A 17,306-nucleotide genomic window follows, 5' to 3' on the forward strand; every position below is an offset into this window, starting at 1 on the left:
TTTGGATTCTGTCTGCCTCCTTATTGTTTGTGACCCTAGCAATTTACTTAACTTCCATGAGCCTCAGTTAATTCATGTATCAACTGGGGACTCAAACTTGTCCTCCTTCAAGCTGATATAACAATTAAGAGAAATGACGTAAACGGCATCCTGGAAACAGCACAGGCTTTGGAATCAGACAGACCAGGTTTGAATCTCAGTCTGAAATGAACTGACTGCAAGATCTTAGGCAAGTTATTTAAAACTTTACCTCATCTGTAAATAGAGATAGTAGTATTTCAGAAGAGTGTTTTGAAAATAAAATAAAATAAGAAAGGTGCCTACTAACATGTGCCTGGCATGTAGTAATGCTCAACTAACAGTGTTATTTTGTTACCACAAATAATGTAATGGGTCTCATATATAAAGCACTTACCAAAGTGCTCAGAACATAGTGGGTGTTCAGTTAACATTAGTCCCCTTCTGTCTTGCCCACATGTCTGTCTGCCACACAGACCAGGCTATGGGAGACTAGAGCAGTGGTGGTCACTCTCGTGTCTGTTCTCTGGCATAATCCTCTGCCCATATGAAGAGCTCAATGAATGTCTGTTGTGTAGAAGTGAACTGATTTCTCTTGATGACATGGTCTCCTTCCTCAAGTAGCCAGTGAGTCACTCCTCTTTCTTTCTCCTCCTTCCCATCTCCTCTGTGATTCTATTTCTGACTCTCATCAGTAGGAGGAGAATCAATGTTCCTCAGTGTGATTTTTAAAAATAAAAGGGAGAGATTCAGGAGTGATTCTCTGGGCTGCTTTCCATAGAGCACAGGATAGTGAGAGCTGGAGTGTTGTTTCCAACCTCGCTTTTCTTTAAGTGAAATAAAAATGTCAACAATATCAACAGTAATAGCAGCACTTACTATGAGCTTTATTGAGCACCTACCATGTGGCCAGTGCTCTGCTAGGCTCTACCCCTACATTATCTGTCATTCTCACACAGTCACTTCAAAGTATAATATTATTATCACCACCTCACAGTTGAGGAAACTAAGGCTCAATTACTTAAAAAAAATTAATTTAAAAGTTAAATAATAAATACTTCTATATTTGGATACCTATTATAAGCCAGACACTTAAAAAATATCGTATTATGAAAACCCTACGAAGTAGGCATTTTTATTTCCATTCCAGATGTGAGGAAACTGAACCTCAGAGAGATAAAATAACCAACTAGTCCAAAATCACATTGCTGATGAATGGCAGAGCTGGGAGTTAGGCCAAGGCCTGCTCAACTCTTAAGTTCACCCATTCTCTTTCTAACAGGTCATGTTGCTACTCTTTAAGGGAAACATTATATTGACACTCTGGCTGGAGGCAGCCCTGGGCAGGTTTGAGTGGAATGGGAAATGATACATATAGCATGAGACCCATCCACTCTAGCAGGGCAGACCCTGGGAAGCTGGCCCTGCTCCCTGCTCCTGGAACTGCCTTTGGAAGTGCAAAAACAATAACTGATGCCTATGTGGTATTTACCAAGCAGCAGGAACTGTTCTAAGCATTTCGCATATAATAACATTATTAATCCTCACAAAACTCTGAGGTAGGTACAGGCATACCTCGGATATGTTGCAGGTTCAGTTCCAGATCACCATAATAAAGTAAATATTGCAATAAAGCAAGTAACATGAATTTTTTGGTTTCCCAGTGCATATAAAAGCCATGTTTATACTGTAGTAGTCTATTAAATGTGTAGTAATATTATGCCTAAAACAATTTACATACATTAATTAAAAAATACTTTAGGCCAGATATAGTGGCTCAGGCCTGTAATCCTAGCACTTTGGGAGGCTGAGGTGGGAGGATTGCTGGAGCCCAGGAGGTTGAGGCTGCAGTGAGCTATGATCTCACCACTGCACTCCAGCCTGGGCAACAGAGTGAGACCCTGTTACAAACAAACCAACAAAATACTTTATTGCTAAAAAATGCTAACAATCATCTGAGCCTTCAGTGAGTGTTAACCTTTTTGCCAGTGGAGGGTCTTGCCTTGATGTTCATGGGTGCTGACTGATCAGGCTGGTGGTTGCTGAAGACTGGAGTGGCCGTGGCAATTTCTGAAAATAGGGCAACAGTGAAGTTTGCTGCATCGATTGATTCTTCTTTTCATGAAAGATTTCTCTGTTGCATGGTGATGCTGTTTGATAGCATTTTACCCATAGTAGAACTTCTTTAAAAATTTGAGTCAGTCCTCTCAAACCTTGCTACTGCTTTATCCAACTATGTTTATGTCACATTCTAAATCCTTTGTTGTCATTTCAAGGATGTTCACAACATCTTCACCAGAGTAGACTCCATCTCAAGAAACCATTTTCTTCACTCATCTGTAAGAAGCAACTGCATCCATTCAAGTTTTATCATGAGATTGCCACAATTCAGTCACATCTTCAGGTCTCACTTCTAATCCTAGTTCTCCTGCTATTTCCACAAGATCTTAGATCTGCAGTTACTTCATCCACTGATGTCTTGAACCCCATAAAGTCATCCATAATTCCAAAGTTTGGAATCAATTTATTTCAAACTGCTATTAATGTTCATATTTTTATCTCCTCCCGTGAATCACGAATATTCTTAATGGTAGAATGGTGAATTCCTTCCAGAAAGTTTTCAATTTACTTTGCCCAGGTCCAAATAAGCCTTGAAAGTCAAAATTACTCCTTGATCCATGGGCTGCAGAATGGATGTTGTGTTAGCAGGCATGAAGACATTAATCTCCTTGTATATCTCCATCAGATATCTTGGGTGACCAGGCACATTGTCAATAAGCAGGAATATTATGAAAGGAATATTTTTTCCTGAGAGTAGGTTTCAACAATGGGCTTAAATTATTCAGTAAACCATATTGTAAACAGATGTGCTGTCATCCAGGCTTAGTTGTTTGATTTCTAGAGCACAGGCAGGGTAGATTTAGCATAATTTTGAAGGGCCCTTGGATTTTCAGAATGGTCAGTTAGCATTGACTTCAAATTAAAGTCACCAGCTGCATTAACCCCTAACGAGAAAGTCAGCCTGTTCTTTAAGCTTTGAAGTCAGGCATTGACCTCTCTCCAGCTATGAAAGTCCTAGATGGCATATTCTTCCAGTGCTGTTTTGTCTACATTGAAAATCACTTATTTAATGTAGCCACCCTGATCAATGATCTTAGCAGGTCTTCTGGATAACCTTGCTGCAGCTTCTACATCAGCATTTGCTGCTTCACCTTGCACTTTTAGGTTATGAAAATAGCTTATTTCCTTAAACTTCATGAACCAACCTCCGCTAGCTTCAGACTTTTCTTCTGCAGTTCCTTCACCTCTCTCAGCCTTCATAGACTTGAAGAGAGTTAAGGCCTTGCTCTGAATTAGGCTTTGGCTTAAGGAAAGATTGTGGCTAGTTTGATCTCCTATCCAGAAACCACTAAAACTTTCTACATATTGCCAATAAGGTTGTTTTGCTTTCTTATCACTTATGTGCTCGCAAGAGTAGCACTCTTAATTTCCTTCAATAAATTTACATTTGCATTTACAATTTGGCTAACATTTGGTACAAGAGGCCTAGCTTTCGGCCCATCTCAGTTGTTGGCATGCCTTCCTCACTAAGCTTAATTATTTCTAGCTTTTGATTTAAAGCAAGAGATGTGTAACTCATCCTTTCACTTGAACACTTAGAGGCCATTGTGGTGTTGTTGTTGTTATTATTATTATTATTATTTTGAGATGGAGTCTTGCTCTGTCGCCCAGGCTGGAGTGCAGTGGTATGATCTTGACTCACTGCAGCCTCCGCCTCCTGGGTTCAAGTGATTCTCCTGCCTCAGCCTCCTGAGTAACTGGGATTATAGGCATCTGCCACCATGCCTGGCTAATTTTTGTATTTTTAGTAGAGACAGGATTTCACCATGTTGGCCAGGCTGGTCTCAACCTCCTGACCTCAAGTGGTCCACCTGCCTCGGCCTCCCAAAGTGCTATGATTACAGGCATGAACCACCACGCCGGGCCCATTGTAGGGTTATTAATTGGCCTAATTTTAATACTGTTGTGTCTCAAGGCATAGGGAGTCCTGAAGAGAGGGAGAGATGGGGGAATGGCTGGTTGGTGGAGCATTCAGAACACACACAACATTAAGTTCACTGCCTTAATATGGGTGTGGTTCATGGCACCCCAAAGCAATTACAATAGTAACATCAAAGATCACTGATCACAGATAAACATGACAGATATAATAATAATGAAAAGACTTGAAATATTGTGAGAAATACCAAAATGTGACACAGAGACATGAAGTGAGCACATACTGTTGGAAAAATAGCTCTGATAGACCTGCTTGAGATAGGGTCGCCACAAACATTCAATCTGTAAAAAATGCAATATCTGCAAAGTGTAATAAGTTGAAGTGCAATAAAATGAAGTATTATTATTATTCCCACTTCATAGATAAAGAAACTAAGGCTCCAATAGGTAAGTTGCCCAAAGAGAGGATTACACAAAAGCATGAATATCAGGAGACATTTTAGAAGCCATTTTAGAGGCTGTGTACTATAGTCACATAGTGAGTAAGTGGTAGAATAGGGATTCACACCCAGAAGCCTAACTCCAAAGATCACAGTCTTAACCTCAAGACTATATGGCCTTTTTGTTTAACAAACAGTGGTTAAATTGCTACTGTGTGCACAGCCCTGTGCTACGTACTGGTAGTACTGGGATAAAACTGACTCCATGTCCAAACTCATTTATGGGGTATATACCAGAATTTCTAATTAGTTGGGATTCAGTTGGGTGACAAGACTCTTCTGCTGGAGAGCTTGGGCACAGGGCTAGGCTCCAGGCAGAGATGGAAGACTCGACACTCTCACAGAATAACAGGGCATAGTTTAGGGAGACTGAGGAGAGCTGAGGCCTGATGGCAGTGCAGGCGCTCAGAAATCCTGCCTGGGCTTCTAGACCAGGAAGAGTGGCTTAATTCCAAATCCTGCAGGACAGGATTTAGGGACTGAACCTACAGATCAGTGGGAGGTCTATTCTTGGAGTTGGCTCTGAGGAGCTCAGGAAGCAGAGGCAAGGGCATAGGAGGAGTGGATCAAATACTGCTTCAATGTTTCTTAGTCACAAACACACAGAGCTTTGATGTGGATATGGCAGATTTCTCTCAATAATGTCTAAGATTTCCAGTGTTAAATGTTCAGAACCTCATTTATTCATTCACTCATTTATCCATTCACCTATTCATTTATCCTCCCACTCACTCATGAGCTGGAGAAAATATCTTCCAGAACTCATAGGGAGAACTGCTGTGTGTTGTCAGAAGGAATACTTTGATAAGCTGATTGAGGTGGAGAGTAAGATGCTCAAAGACCTTGCTCAATGAAAAGAAGATGGTGATTCATATGCTCTCCAAGGAGGGTGAGTGTGTTAGATGCAGGTTTTGTTTTATGGAGTAAGGTTTTGCAAGTCTGGGCCAGAGCTGAATTGCTGAGGACATGGAGAAGCCAAGCCCTGACAGAAACAACTGCTATCTTTGCTTTTCTTCTCTTCACATCTAATCTATCACCATTCCCTATAATTTTACCTCTTAAATACCTCAATGAATCTGTTCTTACTCTATGCCTGTTGTTACCACTCTAGCTCAGATTCTTATTTAGTCTGACCTGTACTACTGCAAAGATCTTCTAACCAGCCTTCCTGCCTCCTATCTCTTCTCCTTCCAGTCCATTCTCTACACCATTGTTAGAGTGATCTTTCTAAATCTCAGATCTAATTATGTTAATCCCTTGGCTCAAAATCTTTGATCTTAAAAAATAAAGTCCATACCCCATAGCATAGTATTCAGAGCTTTTTCTAGCTTCATCACCTACCTATGTCCCATCCCCTACTGTTCCTGAAGTTCTTCAGGAGTACTCACTGTCAAAAACTCTCCCTTCTTCCAAAATACCACTCCTTTACTTTTCTACTTGGAAAAGGAAAACTCTTCTTTAGAAAAGTTGTTCTTCTTATATTGCCAAATAAGCACACTTTCATGTGATGCTCCTGGGCTCAGTGCAGATTCCACCCATGGGAATCATTATGCCTTCTACCATATAGTCCCAGTTTTCCTCCTGAGCATATGATAGTATTGCACTTTCTTACCCCTTGAAAGTTGGGTGTGGGTTTGTGACTTGCTTTGGCCAGTGAAATGGGAAAAGTGGAAGTTTTAAGAGCCAGTACATGACTCACATACTTTTTTCCCCTCTGGTAGTTGCTCTGTCAGTCTTTATCCTGGAATAAAGATGACAAAAAGCAGAGCACCCAGCCAATCCTTAATGGATATGTAATAATAATAAAAAATAAAGCCTTGTTGTTTAAGCTACTGAGATTTGGGATTGCTTGTTCCTGAAGAACCCAGCCTATCCTAAAGGATATATTATCTCCACTTTGACATCTTCCATAACTACCCCAAACCACGATGTTTCTACTTTACCTGAACTTGTGTGACTCTTTTTTTTTTTCCTTTTGAGACAGTCTCACTCTTTCACCCAGGCTGGAATGTGATGATGCCATCTCAGCTCCCTGCAACCTCTGCCTCCTGGGTTCAAGTGATTCTCGTGCCTCAGCCTCCCAAGTAGCTGGGATTACAGGTGTACACCACTACACCTGGCTAACTTTTGTATTTTTAATACAGACAGGATTTCACCATATTGGCCAGGCTGGCCTCAAGCTCCTGACTTCAGATGATCTACCTACCTCGGCCTCCCAGAGTGCTGGGATTACAGGCATGAGCCACCATGCCCAGCCAACTCATTTTTTTTTTATACCACTTATCTGGTGCTGATGACATATTACCTCATATTGCTAATTATCAATTTGCTGTTATATCTTAGCCGCCTTCACAACTCTACTGAGGTTTCCTGAGGGCAGGGGTGGTGGTTGTTCTATGTTATTATCACACTAAGTATAGTTCATGGCTAAGGCAATATGTTGTAATGGGTGCAGGAGAGAGACAGATTAGTTCTGAATGAATCTTAGTTTCCTCACCTGTAAGATGAGAGTAACAACATATATTCTCCAGGGTTTTCTAGTATTTGTGGATAACAGGTGCAACCTATATAAAAATAGTGGCATACTGAAATTATCTTTCTCCTTATTTATTTTTATTATAACTATAGATGGTGTTCAGTAGATGCTTGTGAATAAATCAATCTTTCATTGATGGAGTTGTGGTGGTACCTGCATTAGACATGGAATCAGAAGTCCTGGATTTGGCTGGGCTTTACAGGCTCATGCCTGTAATCCCAGGACTTTGGGAGGCTGAGGCAGGAGGATCACTTGAGTTCAGGTGTTCCAGACCAGCCATGGCTACATAGTAAGACCTTGTCTCTACGAAAGTAAAAAAAATTAGCCAGGCATGGTGGCACATGCCTATGGTCCCAGTTACTTGAGAGGCTGAGGTGGGAGGATCACTTGAGCCTGGGAATTTGAGGCTGCAGTGAGCTGTGATCATGCACTCAGGACTGGATGACAGCGTGACATCCTGTCTCAAAACAAAAAAAGCTGGGTACACTGGCGAGCGCCTGTAGTCCTAGCTATTCGGCAGGCTGAGGTGGGAGGATCACTTGAGCCTAGGAGTTCAAGACTGTAGTGAGCTATGATGATTGTGCCACTGCTCTCTAGCTTGAGTGACAGAGTGAGACCCTGTCTCTTTAAAAAAAAAAAAGTCCCAGATTTAAGGCCTACCTTTTTGTCACCAGCTTTATGACCTTGACCTTGGGAAAGTCACTTGCCCTTTCTGCAATTTTTGCATTCTCAACTATAAAGTGTAAATAATAATGACACCTACCTCACTGGAATCTCATAGAATTTAAATGAGATAATATATGAGGACATGTTTTATACATGCTTAAGCATCACACATTCTGAGACTGTAATGATACAGAGAAGATTGGCTGGTCCCTCACACGAGGACTGTGTGGAAAATTTGGAAGCATCCCAATGTGCCCCGATAACCCTTTGCTGTTGGTCTTGTCTTTGTTGCTTGCTTACGTGTTTGTCTTTCCAACTAGACTATGAGCTACTTGTGATTAAGAATTGTCTTAAAGTCATTTTTTGAAAAAATGTTTATTTCTCCTTACATAAGAGTAATACGTGCTCATTGTAGAGATAATAAAAATACATGAAGAAATCTGGGCACAGTGGTTCACACCTGTAATCCTAGCACTTTGGGAGGCTAAGGTGGGTGGATTGCTTGAGCTCTGGAGTTTGAGACCAGCCTGGGCAACATGGTAAAATGTCATCTGTACTAAAAATACAAAAAATAGCCGGGTGTGGTGGTGTGCTACTCAGGAGGCTGAGGTGGGAGGATCACTTGAGCCCAGGGGGTGGAGATTGCAGTGAGCCAAAATTGCTCCACTGCACTCCAGCCTGGGCCACAGAGTGAGACCCTGTCTCAAAAAAAAAAAAAAAAAATTACATGAAGAAAATCAAAATCTCAGTAATTCTTGTCTCTGATTCAGAGAAAATCTCTATTAACCTTTTGATGTGTTTCTTCTGTTTTTTTCTGTGCACATATAGTTACAAAACTAATAGATCACACATACAAGTATTGTCTCATATCGTTAAATATTCTTACATACATGAACTTACATAAAAATTCTTACATTTTAACCATTCTCCTATTGTTGAATATATAAGCTGATGATATGTTTTCACTGTCTAGATAAAGTTTTAACAAATGTGTTTTTGTACATACATATTTGTCTGATTTTCTATTTTTATAGGGAAAATTTTTCTAATTTTGTGGGAAAAATTCCCAGAAGGAATATTTCTGGGTCAAAGAGTATGAACATTTTTAATGCTCTTAAGACTTCCAAATTGATTCCCAGAAAGGCTAAACCAAGTTCCAGTCCCACAAGCAAGATGTGAATTTGTATATTTCACTGCACGCTTATCAATCATGGGAATTATTATTAAAAATAAGGGGCTGGGCACAGTGGCACAAAACCTTAGTCCCAGCTACTCGGAGACTGAGGTGGGAGCATTGCTTCAGCCCAGAAATTCAAAATTGCAGTGAGCTATGATTGTGCCAGGGCTCTCAGCCTGGGCAACAGAGTAAGGCTTTGTCTTAAAAAAAAAAAAAAAAAAAAAAAAGAAACAAAAATAAGGTTAAAACTTTTTATGTAATAATTACCCACTCAACATTTCTTCTGTGCTTGTTCATGCCTCTTGTCCACTTTTCCTTTAGGATTTTAATTATGCTTATTAAATTCTATGAGATTTAAAAAATCATTTTAATCTAGTCAGCAAGCACAATACAAGACACATAATAGATGCTTCTTAAATATGCCTTGGGTTGGGCGCGGTGGCTCACTCCTGTAATCCCAGCACTTTGGGAGGCCGAGGCAGATGGATCACCTGAGGTCAGGAGTTCGAGACCTGCCTGACCAACATGGAGAAACCCTGTCTCTACTAAAAATACAAAATTAGCTGGGTATGGTGGTGCATGCTTGTAATCCCAGCCACTCGGGAGGCTGAGGCAGGAGAATCACTTGAACCTAGGAGGCAGAGGTTGCAGTGAGCTGAGATCGCGCCATGGCACTCCAGCCTGGGCAACAAGAGCAAAACTCCATCTCAAAAAAAAAAAAAAAATGTCTTGGGTTATTAGTTAATTGTCCTGGGGACTTTTTAGGAACCAAAGAAGACTTTCTAAGAGATTGTTTCTTTTCTTTTCCTGCCCAGGACACAGCTGGGCAGGAGCGGTACCGGACCATCACAACAGCCTATTACCGTGGGGCCATGGGCTTCATTCTGATGTATGACATCACCAATGAAGAGTCCTTCAATGCTGTCCAAGACTGGTATGAGACTTATATTCATTCATTCATTTAGCAAACTGTTCATTAAAACCTAACATGTGCTAGGTCCTGTATTGTGTGCTAGGGAAGCCCAGATGAATCAGACATGGTTCCTGGCCTCAGGAGTTTACAGATGAGAGCAGAAGACAGATCCATAAGCAGGAATGAAATTATCATGTGATAGGCCGGGTGCAGTGGCTCACGCCTATAATCCCAGCACTTTGGGAGGCCGAGGCGGCCAGATCACCCGAGGTCAGGAGTTCAAGACCAGCCTGGCCAACATGGTGAAACCCCGTCTCTACTAAAAATACAAAAATTAGCTAGGCGTGGTGGCACGTGCCTATAATCCCAGCTACTCAGGAGGCTAAGGCAGGAGAATTGCTTGAACCTGGGAGGCGGAGGTTGCAGTGAGCTGAGATCACACCACTGCACTCCAGCCTGGGCAACAGAGTGAGACTCTATCTTAAAAAAAAAAAAAAGAAAGAAAAGAAAAGAAAATGTGTGCTAGGTGCAGTGATGAAGCGAGGCATCAGGGCTGTGGGAACCCAGCAGAGGGCTCTCTGACCCAGTTTAGGGAGTCAGAGAAGGTGCCCTGGAGTTGCTGACACATATGCTGCATTTTGTAAGATGAACAGGAGTTAGCCTGAGGGACAAATGAATAAGGATGTTCCAGAAAATGAGTACAGATATGCAAAGGTGAGAAGGTAGGTGCGAGTGTTAAAGGGCATAGGTCATGAAGGGTTTTGTGTGCTGCTATAGGAGTTTGGATTCTGTCCCACAGGTGATGACGTATGAATTAGAAACCAACAGGTTCACATTTGTGTTTCAGGAAGATTACTGTAGCTCCAGTGGAGAGTGAATCCACGTAGCACTTAAAGTTTATCCCTGGGCTGAGCCAGGTGTCCAGGAGCACATACAGTCCAAGTTCATCAAGGCTCAATATGCAATGGAAATCAGTACAGCACCCCAGAGTTGCAACCTCTGAGCAACTTATAGCTTTCCTCCTGGGGCACGATTCCCAGGAGAAGGGAGCCTGAGGGGAAGGACACGTGAGAGGGAGGGCCAGGACCCAGTGTCCCCGCTCAGATGAGGATGGGGGAAGGTGGGACATCTGTGTGGTGGCTGTCCTTCAGAATCGGAGAGGCCGAGCAGACCAGGCACACAGCAGCAGTGCTGGCCAGTGCTGGGCTTGTCTCCTTCTCCCTTTTGCCTAATGGTGACCTTCAAGGACTTCGCTTCTCCCAGGGAGCAGTTGTCATAATTGTGTGAAGCTGTGTTGGCTTCACATACACAGCTTGAGCTGAGAGTGACCTTGTGGGCTGCCTGCTGCACTCCCCTGTTCTGACCAGCAGTTCAGGGTGTCATCAGCATGTTCCTGGGGGTCTGTGTTCTCCTTTTCTGCCTCCTGGTTATCCTCTTCTTCCTCCTTTCTGTCCCTTCCTTTTAAATAACTCTTTCTTCCCTCTACCTTGGGTCTTTCTCCTCTCCTTCCTCTGTTCTCTTCCCCTTCCCTTTACTCTCTCCACTCATCATTTTCCTCCCTTCCTCCCCTCTCCCTGCTCCTCCTCTTCTCTCTCATCACATCTCTCCTGAAGTGTCTCCACACTGCCCATTTCCCTGTTGGCCTTGACCCCCTTCCCTCCCTCCCTCAGTCTCTGTTCATTCTGCCTCAGGAACACAGTGACTTTAACACCTGGTGACGATTCCTCCAAGAATAACCTGAGTTTGTTGCTAACCTGGGAACTGAGAGGAAATGGGGTGGGAGAAGGGAGGAAGATGAAAGAAAGAGTAGCATGGGAGATAAGGAGAGCTGGCCCCAGTTACCTGCCTTGAGTCTGAAGACTGAGGGTCTGTCTCTCCCAAGCCCTGGCCTTTGAGTTTTGTCTGTGGGTAACTTGGTCTCAGTCTCACCCCTACCTGCCATCCAAGCCCCAGTGCCCAGAATGGGGCCATGTTTCCTGTGGGCCCACAAGAAGTGGTGGCTGAATGAATTCCATCGTTTGAGGGAATGGCTTCTCACCATAAATGAGAAGGTTGGTGGTAAGATCAGCTTTAAGAGCAGGGTCAGTAGTAGGTTCAGGTTGCAGTTAGGGTTGAGTTAGGTTGTCAGTGTCAGGGTAGAGTCAGATTCAAGATCTGCTTCAGGACTAACCATTCACTGGCTCGTTCATTTATCAGCATTCACTGACACCTTCTTTGCTGTGTGTTCTGTGCTGGGTATTGGCATCCCAAAGATGAATAGGCCGGTCCTTGCCCTCAGGGAGAGAGAGAAATTCAGCCAAGTGTAATAGGTGTCATGGTGAACGTGCAGGAGACCAAAAGAGGAAGAAATCATTTCTACCTGATGGGGTCTTTGGGGAATGTTAGGCCCATCTCCACAAAAAGATGTCTTCATAATATAAAAGAGTCCTTTTTTATTTCCTCTTAAAATTTTGTTTTTAATTATAGAAGTAATACATGCTCACTTTTAAAAATGTGAAAAGTACAGAAATTTGAAAAGGTTTTTTTTTTTTTTTTTGAGATGGAGTCTCACTCTGTCACCCAGGCTGGAGTGTAGTGATGCGATCTTGGCTCACTGCAAGCTCCACCTCCCGGGTTCACGCCATTCTCCTGCCTCAGCTTCCTGAGTAGCTGGGACTACAGACGCCTGCCACCACGCCCAGCTAATTTTTTTTTTTTTAATTTTTAGTGGAGACGGGGTTTCACCGTGTTAGCTAGAATGGTCTCGATCTCCTGACCTCGTGATCCGCCCACCTCGGCCTCACAAAGTGCTGGGATTACAGGCGTGGGCCAGCGCACCCGGCCGAAAAGTATTTTTTAAAAGTCTTATAATCATCTTATATGAAGGTAACCACTGCTGACATTTTGGTTCCTGCAAATAATCATAATCCGAGGCTTCAGGGAAGGTTTATGAATCACATAGGAGGAGGTGGAGGCTAAGTGGATCTAGGAGAAGCTTGAAGAGGCTCCCCTCAAGGTGTTGTGGGATCAGCACTGGGCCCTGGAGGATGAGTTAGTTGTGGGGAAGGACTTCCCAGTGTAGGCAAAAGCACAAGCCATGGAAGAGCTTTTGGGGAATGAGTAAAAAGGTTAGGGAGGCAGGAGAATGGGTAATGAGGCTGGAGAGACACAGCATGAGTGATCTTGAACTGAGGAATCTGGACTTGATCACATAGCTAGCTGGGGGCCAGAGAAGGCTTTTAAGAAAAGATTCATTGTGATCAAATACCTGCTTTAGAAAGACCTCTCTGCCCAGTGAGGAGAGGGATGGCCAGATATGGTAGAGGTGGACTTGAAAAAGATGGATGAGGTTTGCAGCTAGGGCTTAGGAGTCAGCATCTGTGACAGCCAGCAGGGACAGGTATCTGTCTGTCCTCAGCTGAATTAATTGGCAATAACTTGGATGTTGCTAGTCCTGTGGAAGAGAAACCATTTCTTCACACTTCACAGTTTTCTTTTTGTCATAGGAGGGTATGTGTCTTGGTCAGTTTGGGCTGCTATAACAAGAATACTATAGACTTGGTAGCTTAAATAACGGACATTTCTTTCTCACAGTTCTGGAGCTAGGAAGTCCAAGATCAAGGTGCCAGCAGCTCCAGTATCTGGAGACAACCATCTTCTTGTTGTATCCTCCCATGGCCAAGAGAGAAAGAGGGCTCTAGCCTCTTTCTCTTCTTATATGGACACATTTATTAGGACTCTAGCCTCATTGACATAATTACATCCCAAAGACTCCACCTCCAAATACCATTACATTGGGGATTAGGCTTCAACATGTAAATTTGGAGGTGGGGACACAGACATTCAGTCTATAGGAATATGATTAACATATCTCTTTCTATCTCATTTTAGGGCTACTCAGATCAAGACCTACTCCTGGGACAATGCACAAGTTATTCTGGTGGGGAACAAGTGTGACATGGAGGAAGAGAGGGTTGTTCCCACTGAGAAGGGCCGGCTCCTTGCAGAGCAGCTTGGTATGTACATGACACATGTATGTGCATGTGTGCATTTGTACACCTGCTCATGAGAGTGGGGTAAACAGGGCACGAGTGTGTTTGTATTTATGACATTAGTGTTGTGATTGTGAATTATGTACCTATGTGATCTGTGTGTATTGTTTTATATTCATATGATGTACATATGGGCTTTGTGCTGTGAGTTTTAGATAATTCATCATTTTTGATATGTATATATTTTGTTATATTGAATATGTAAATAAATTTTAAATTTATAAACTCTTTTTTTTACCAGTTCCTTCCACAAAGGACTTGAGATATCTTATAAAAATGGTCACAATACAACAATAAAAATAAATAAATAAGTGAGAAAATTGGAGCAAAGGGAAAGCAAGGGTGAGGGAAAAATAAGAGGAAGCTAGGGTAAGTATTAAGTTCTTGGACACCTGCAAGAGTTGGGGCCAAAATGTTGTCTTTGAGCTTCCTAGCAACCTTTACCAAGAGGGAAACATAATCAGTTACATGGTTTAGAGTGTCCTAGTATAAAAACAAACCCATTATTCCAGAGAAGCACTACTCTTCATCATCAACTGTAGAGCAGACTCTGTATGCTGAATGTGACCATGTCCTGAATATCAAACATCCTTCCAGCACTGAGTATTTATATGCTGTTCTTACAGTTTATCTCAATGCAAATTCATGCTTCTCACCAAAACACAATTCACAACAAAAGTAATAGTATGAAGGAACAAAACTATGTGGTTTGAGTATGTAGCTCATCGATGTCCTGACTTTTTCCTAGCTTAACATATTTTGATCCTCGTGCTCCTTTGAGGCCTAGGTGTCCAGGCATGTCTCAGTGGCCCCAAAGCAGAACTCTACCTACCTTTGCTTAAAAGAAGAGCTTTTATTTTATGTATTGGGGTCCAGGGTAAGGTTGCCTTACAAAAAGAGTTCCATGCCTGTAGGTTTGAAAGTTTGAAATCTTCCTCTAGAATAGATGTACTGCTTAGCTTTTAGCCAGTCTCCCTAAGTATATCTCACATCCTTAGTGTTGTAAGTATTGAGGAGTGGAGAGTTTAAAGTCTCTGACAGTTTCTGAAGAACAGATATTTGGGCTTATAGGTGGGTAATCTGTATAAAATACAAGTGTGAATTGTGTGTTTTATATATTTGTATTATGAGTATGTGGGTGTGTGTGTGTTGTATACTTTTTTCTCCCCAAGGTGGCCTGTAAACTGTAGCAAACTGTAAGTGCTTAATAAACAGGGAGGTTGGGTCATCTTGGGCCTTGCTGTCTCTACACTATCACAGAGGTTCTCAGAGTCCAGAAAGTGCCTCCATGTGGTCCATAGACCAATAAGCAAGTGATGAAGCCCACACCTGGTGAACTTTAGATGGTCCCTTTAGGCTTTCAACCTGTAGTCTCCCTGGAGGCTCCCAGCACTCTCCCTGGACTGACTATATTTCATCTGCTTGGAATGCTCTCTTCTACTCCCCATCTTCTACCCTCATCCAGCTGGTGAGACCCCACTCAGCTTTCAAAACAGCTTACACTTCACATCTTCTATGAAACCTTTCCCAGCCCCCTGCCAGAGCTCTTTATTTGTTCTCTCAATGCACCCCATACGTAAAAGAGTCACAGTACCCATCACAGTTGGATGCACTCATTTACTTGTCTGTCTCCCGAAAGTTCCCTGCAGACAGGAAATGAATCTTGTTTGTCTTTGTGCCTACTGTGCCTAGCATATGGCCGGGCACGGAGGATGCAAAAATATGTTTTGATTAATTTTATGATGTTAAGTATTTGGGTACCTCATTTTATTGTCCAGTGAAGACTTCCTGAGTGCCTACTCTGTTCTAGGCCCTGAGCTGTGAAATAGGCTACATTTCCTGGTCTGAATAAGCTCGATCCAGTGAGAGAGCCTACAGTAACAGTCATAGTCCAATTGGTCAGGGCTGTGACAGAGGGATGTTGGGGGAGCATAGAGGAGGAACGTGATTCTTCTGGGATCAGAGAACATGATGCCCAAGTGGAGTCTTGAAGATAAGTAGGACCAGTCAAGTGAAGAAGAGAGTTAAGGGCATTCCAGGCAGGGGCATAACCCTGGCAGAGGCAAGGAGCTGCCTTGTGGGTCAGGGAACCATAAATCACTGGATGGTGTGAGTCTGGAGTAGTGTTACCCAAAGAGGGGACTCACGCCACTGGAATTGTGCAGGATGATTTTCTGTATTTATTTTCTAATACATATTTGGATATGTATTAGAAAAAAATATACCAGCATGCCAAGCCCTTCTCACTAAGATTTTTTTTTTTTTTTTTTTGAGATGGAGTTTCACTCTTGTCACCCAGGCTGGAGTGCAGTGGGGCGATCTCGGCTTACTGCAACCTCTGCCTCCCGGGTTCAAGTGATTCTCCTGCCTCAGCTTCCTGAGTAGCTGGGATTATAGGCATCCACCACCATGCCCGGCTAATTTTTTGTATTTTCAGTAGAGACGGGGTTTCATCATGTTGGCCAGGCTGGTCTCGAACTCCTGACCTCAGGTGATCTGCCCACCTCAGCCTCCCAAAGTGCTGGGATTATAGGCATGAGCCACCTTGTATGGCCATTCTAAGATTTTTTAAAGGTGAATTGGTTAAACATTTATTAGGTGCTTACCATGTGTCAGGCACTATTTATTCTAAGTGTTTCAAAGTATTGCGCATCTAATTTAATCCCTCTAAAACCCTCCAAGATATGTTCTTTCCTTATCTCCACATTTTGTGTGTGTGTGTTTTTTTTAACAGATGAGAAAAGTGAGGCACAGAGAAGTTGAGTAACTTGCCAAAGTCACACAGCTAGTAAGAGGGTAGAACCAGTATTTCAACTCAGGTGGTAGTCTGGCTCCCAGAGCCTGTGCTCCTAACCACTTAACTTTACTACACAGCAAATGTGGTAATCATAGCTGATATATATTGAACAAGGCACTATGTGAAATGTTTAGCATTAATTATCTCATTTAAGTCTCTTTATAAACCTTCAAGCTAGGTACTATAGAGCATGTCCAATACTCTCAAAAATGAGGTTCAGAGAGGTTAAATAACTTGCTCAAGCTATACCATTAGCAAGTGGTGGACTCAGTATAAACCTATCAAATTTATTTAGGAACACAGATAGAACACCTGAGATTAAATCTTAGCGCCATGTTTTTAGGAAGGCACTTGAAGAAGACCTTAATGAATTGGTTAGGTTTGGGCAGGTCAAGGTAACCCATCTCTGCCTAACTCGACTCCCTGAGCTTTCTGCTGTTGATCACCAGAACTTGCCTATTTACGTGTTTATCTCTCCTCCTAGGCTTCTACTGCATGGATTGTGTCTGATTTGTTTCATTATCCTAAGGACCCAGCATAGGGTAGATATTCATTAATACATTTTACTTATTCAGTGAAAAACATTTATTGAGCACGCTGAGCCAAGTTCTGCCCTGGCACTTAGGATATAATGAATGATGAATAAACAGCTGCAATCCTTACTGTCAT

At 42.5% G+C, this 17,306-nt stretch overlaps 1 protein-coding gene across 1 annotated transcript in view; it reads left to right on the forward strand.

Moving 5' to 3' along the window:
- The window catches only part of RAB3B (RAB3B, member RAS oncogene family), an 82,595-nt gene that overhangs the window by 43,708 nt on the left and 21,581 nt on the right, over positions 1–17,306 (forward strand). The window contains exons 3-4 of the mRNA XM_019018484.4: positions 9,712–9,830; positions 13,680–13,804. Of these exons, the coding sequence (XP_018874029.1) occupies positions 9,712–9,830; positions 13,680–13,804 (244 nt within the window). The remainder of the gene's footprint in view (positions 1–9,711; positions 9,831–13,679; positions 13,805–17,306) is intronic.

The sequence above is a fragment of the Gorilla gorilla genome, chromosome 1, assembly GCF_029281585.2.
Source record: "Gorilla gorilla gorilla isolate KB3781 chromosome 1, NHGRI_mGorGor1-v2.1_pri, whole genome shotgun sequence".
In the NCBI taxonomy this organism is placed as follows: Eukaryota; Metazoa; Chordata; class Mammalia; order Primates; family Hominidae; genus Gorilla; species Gorilla gorilla.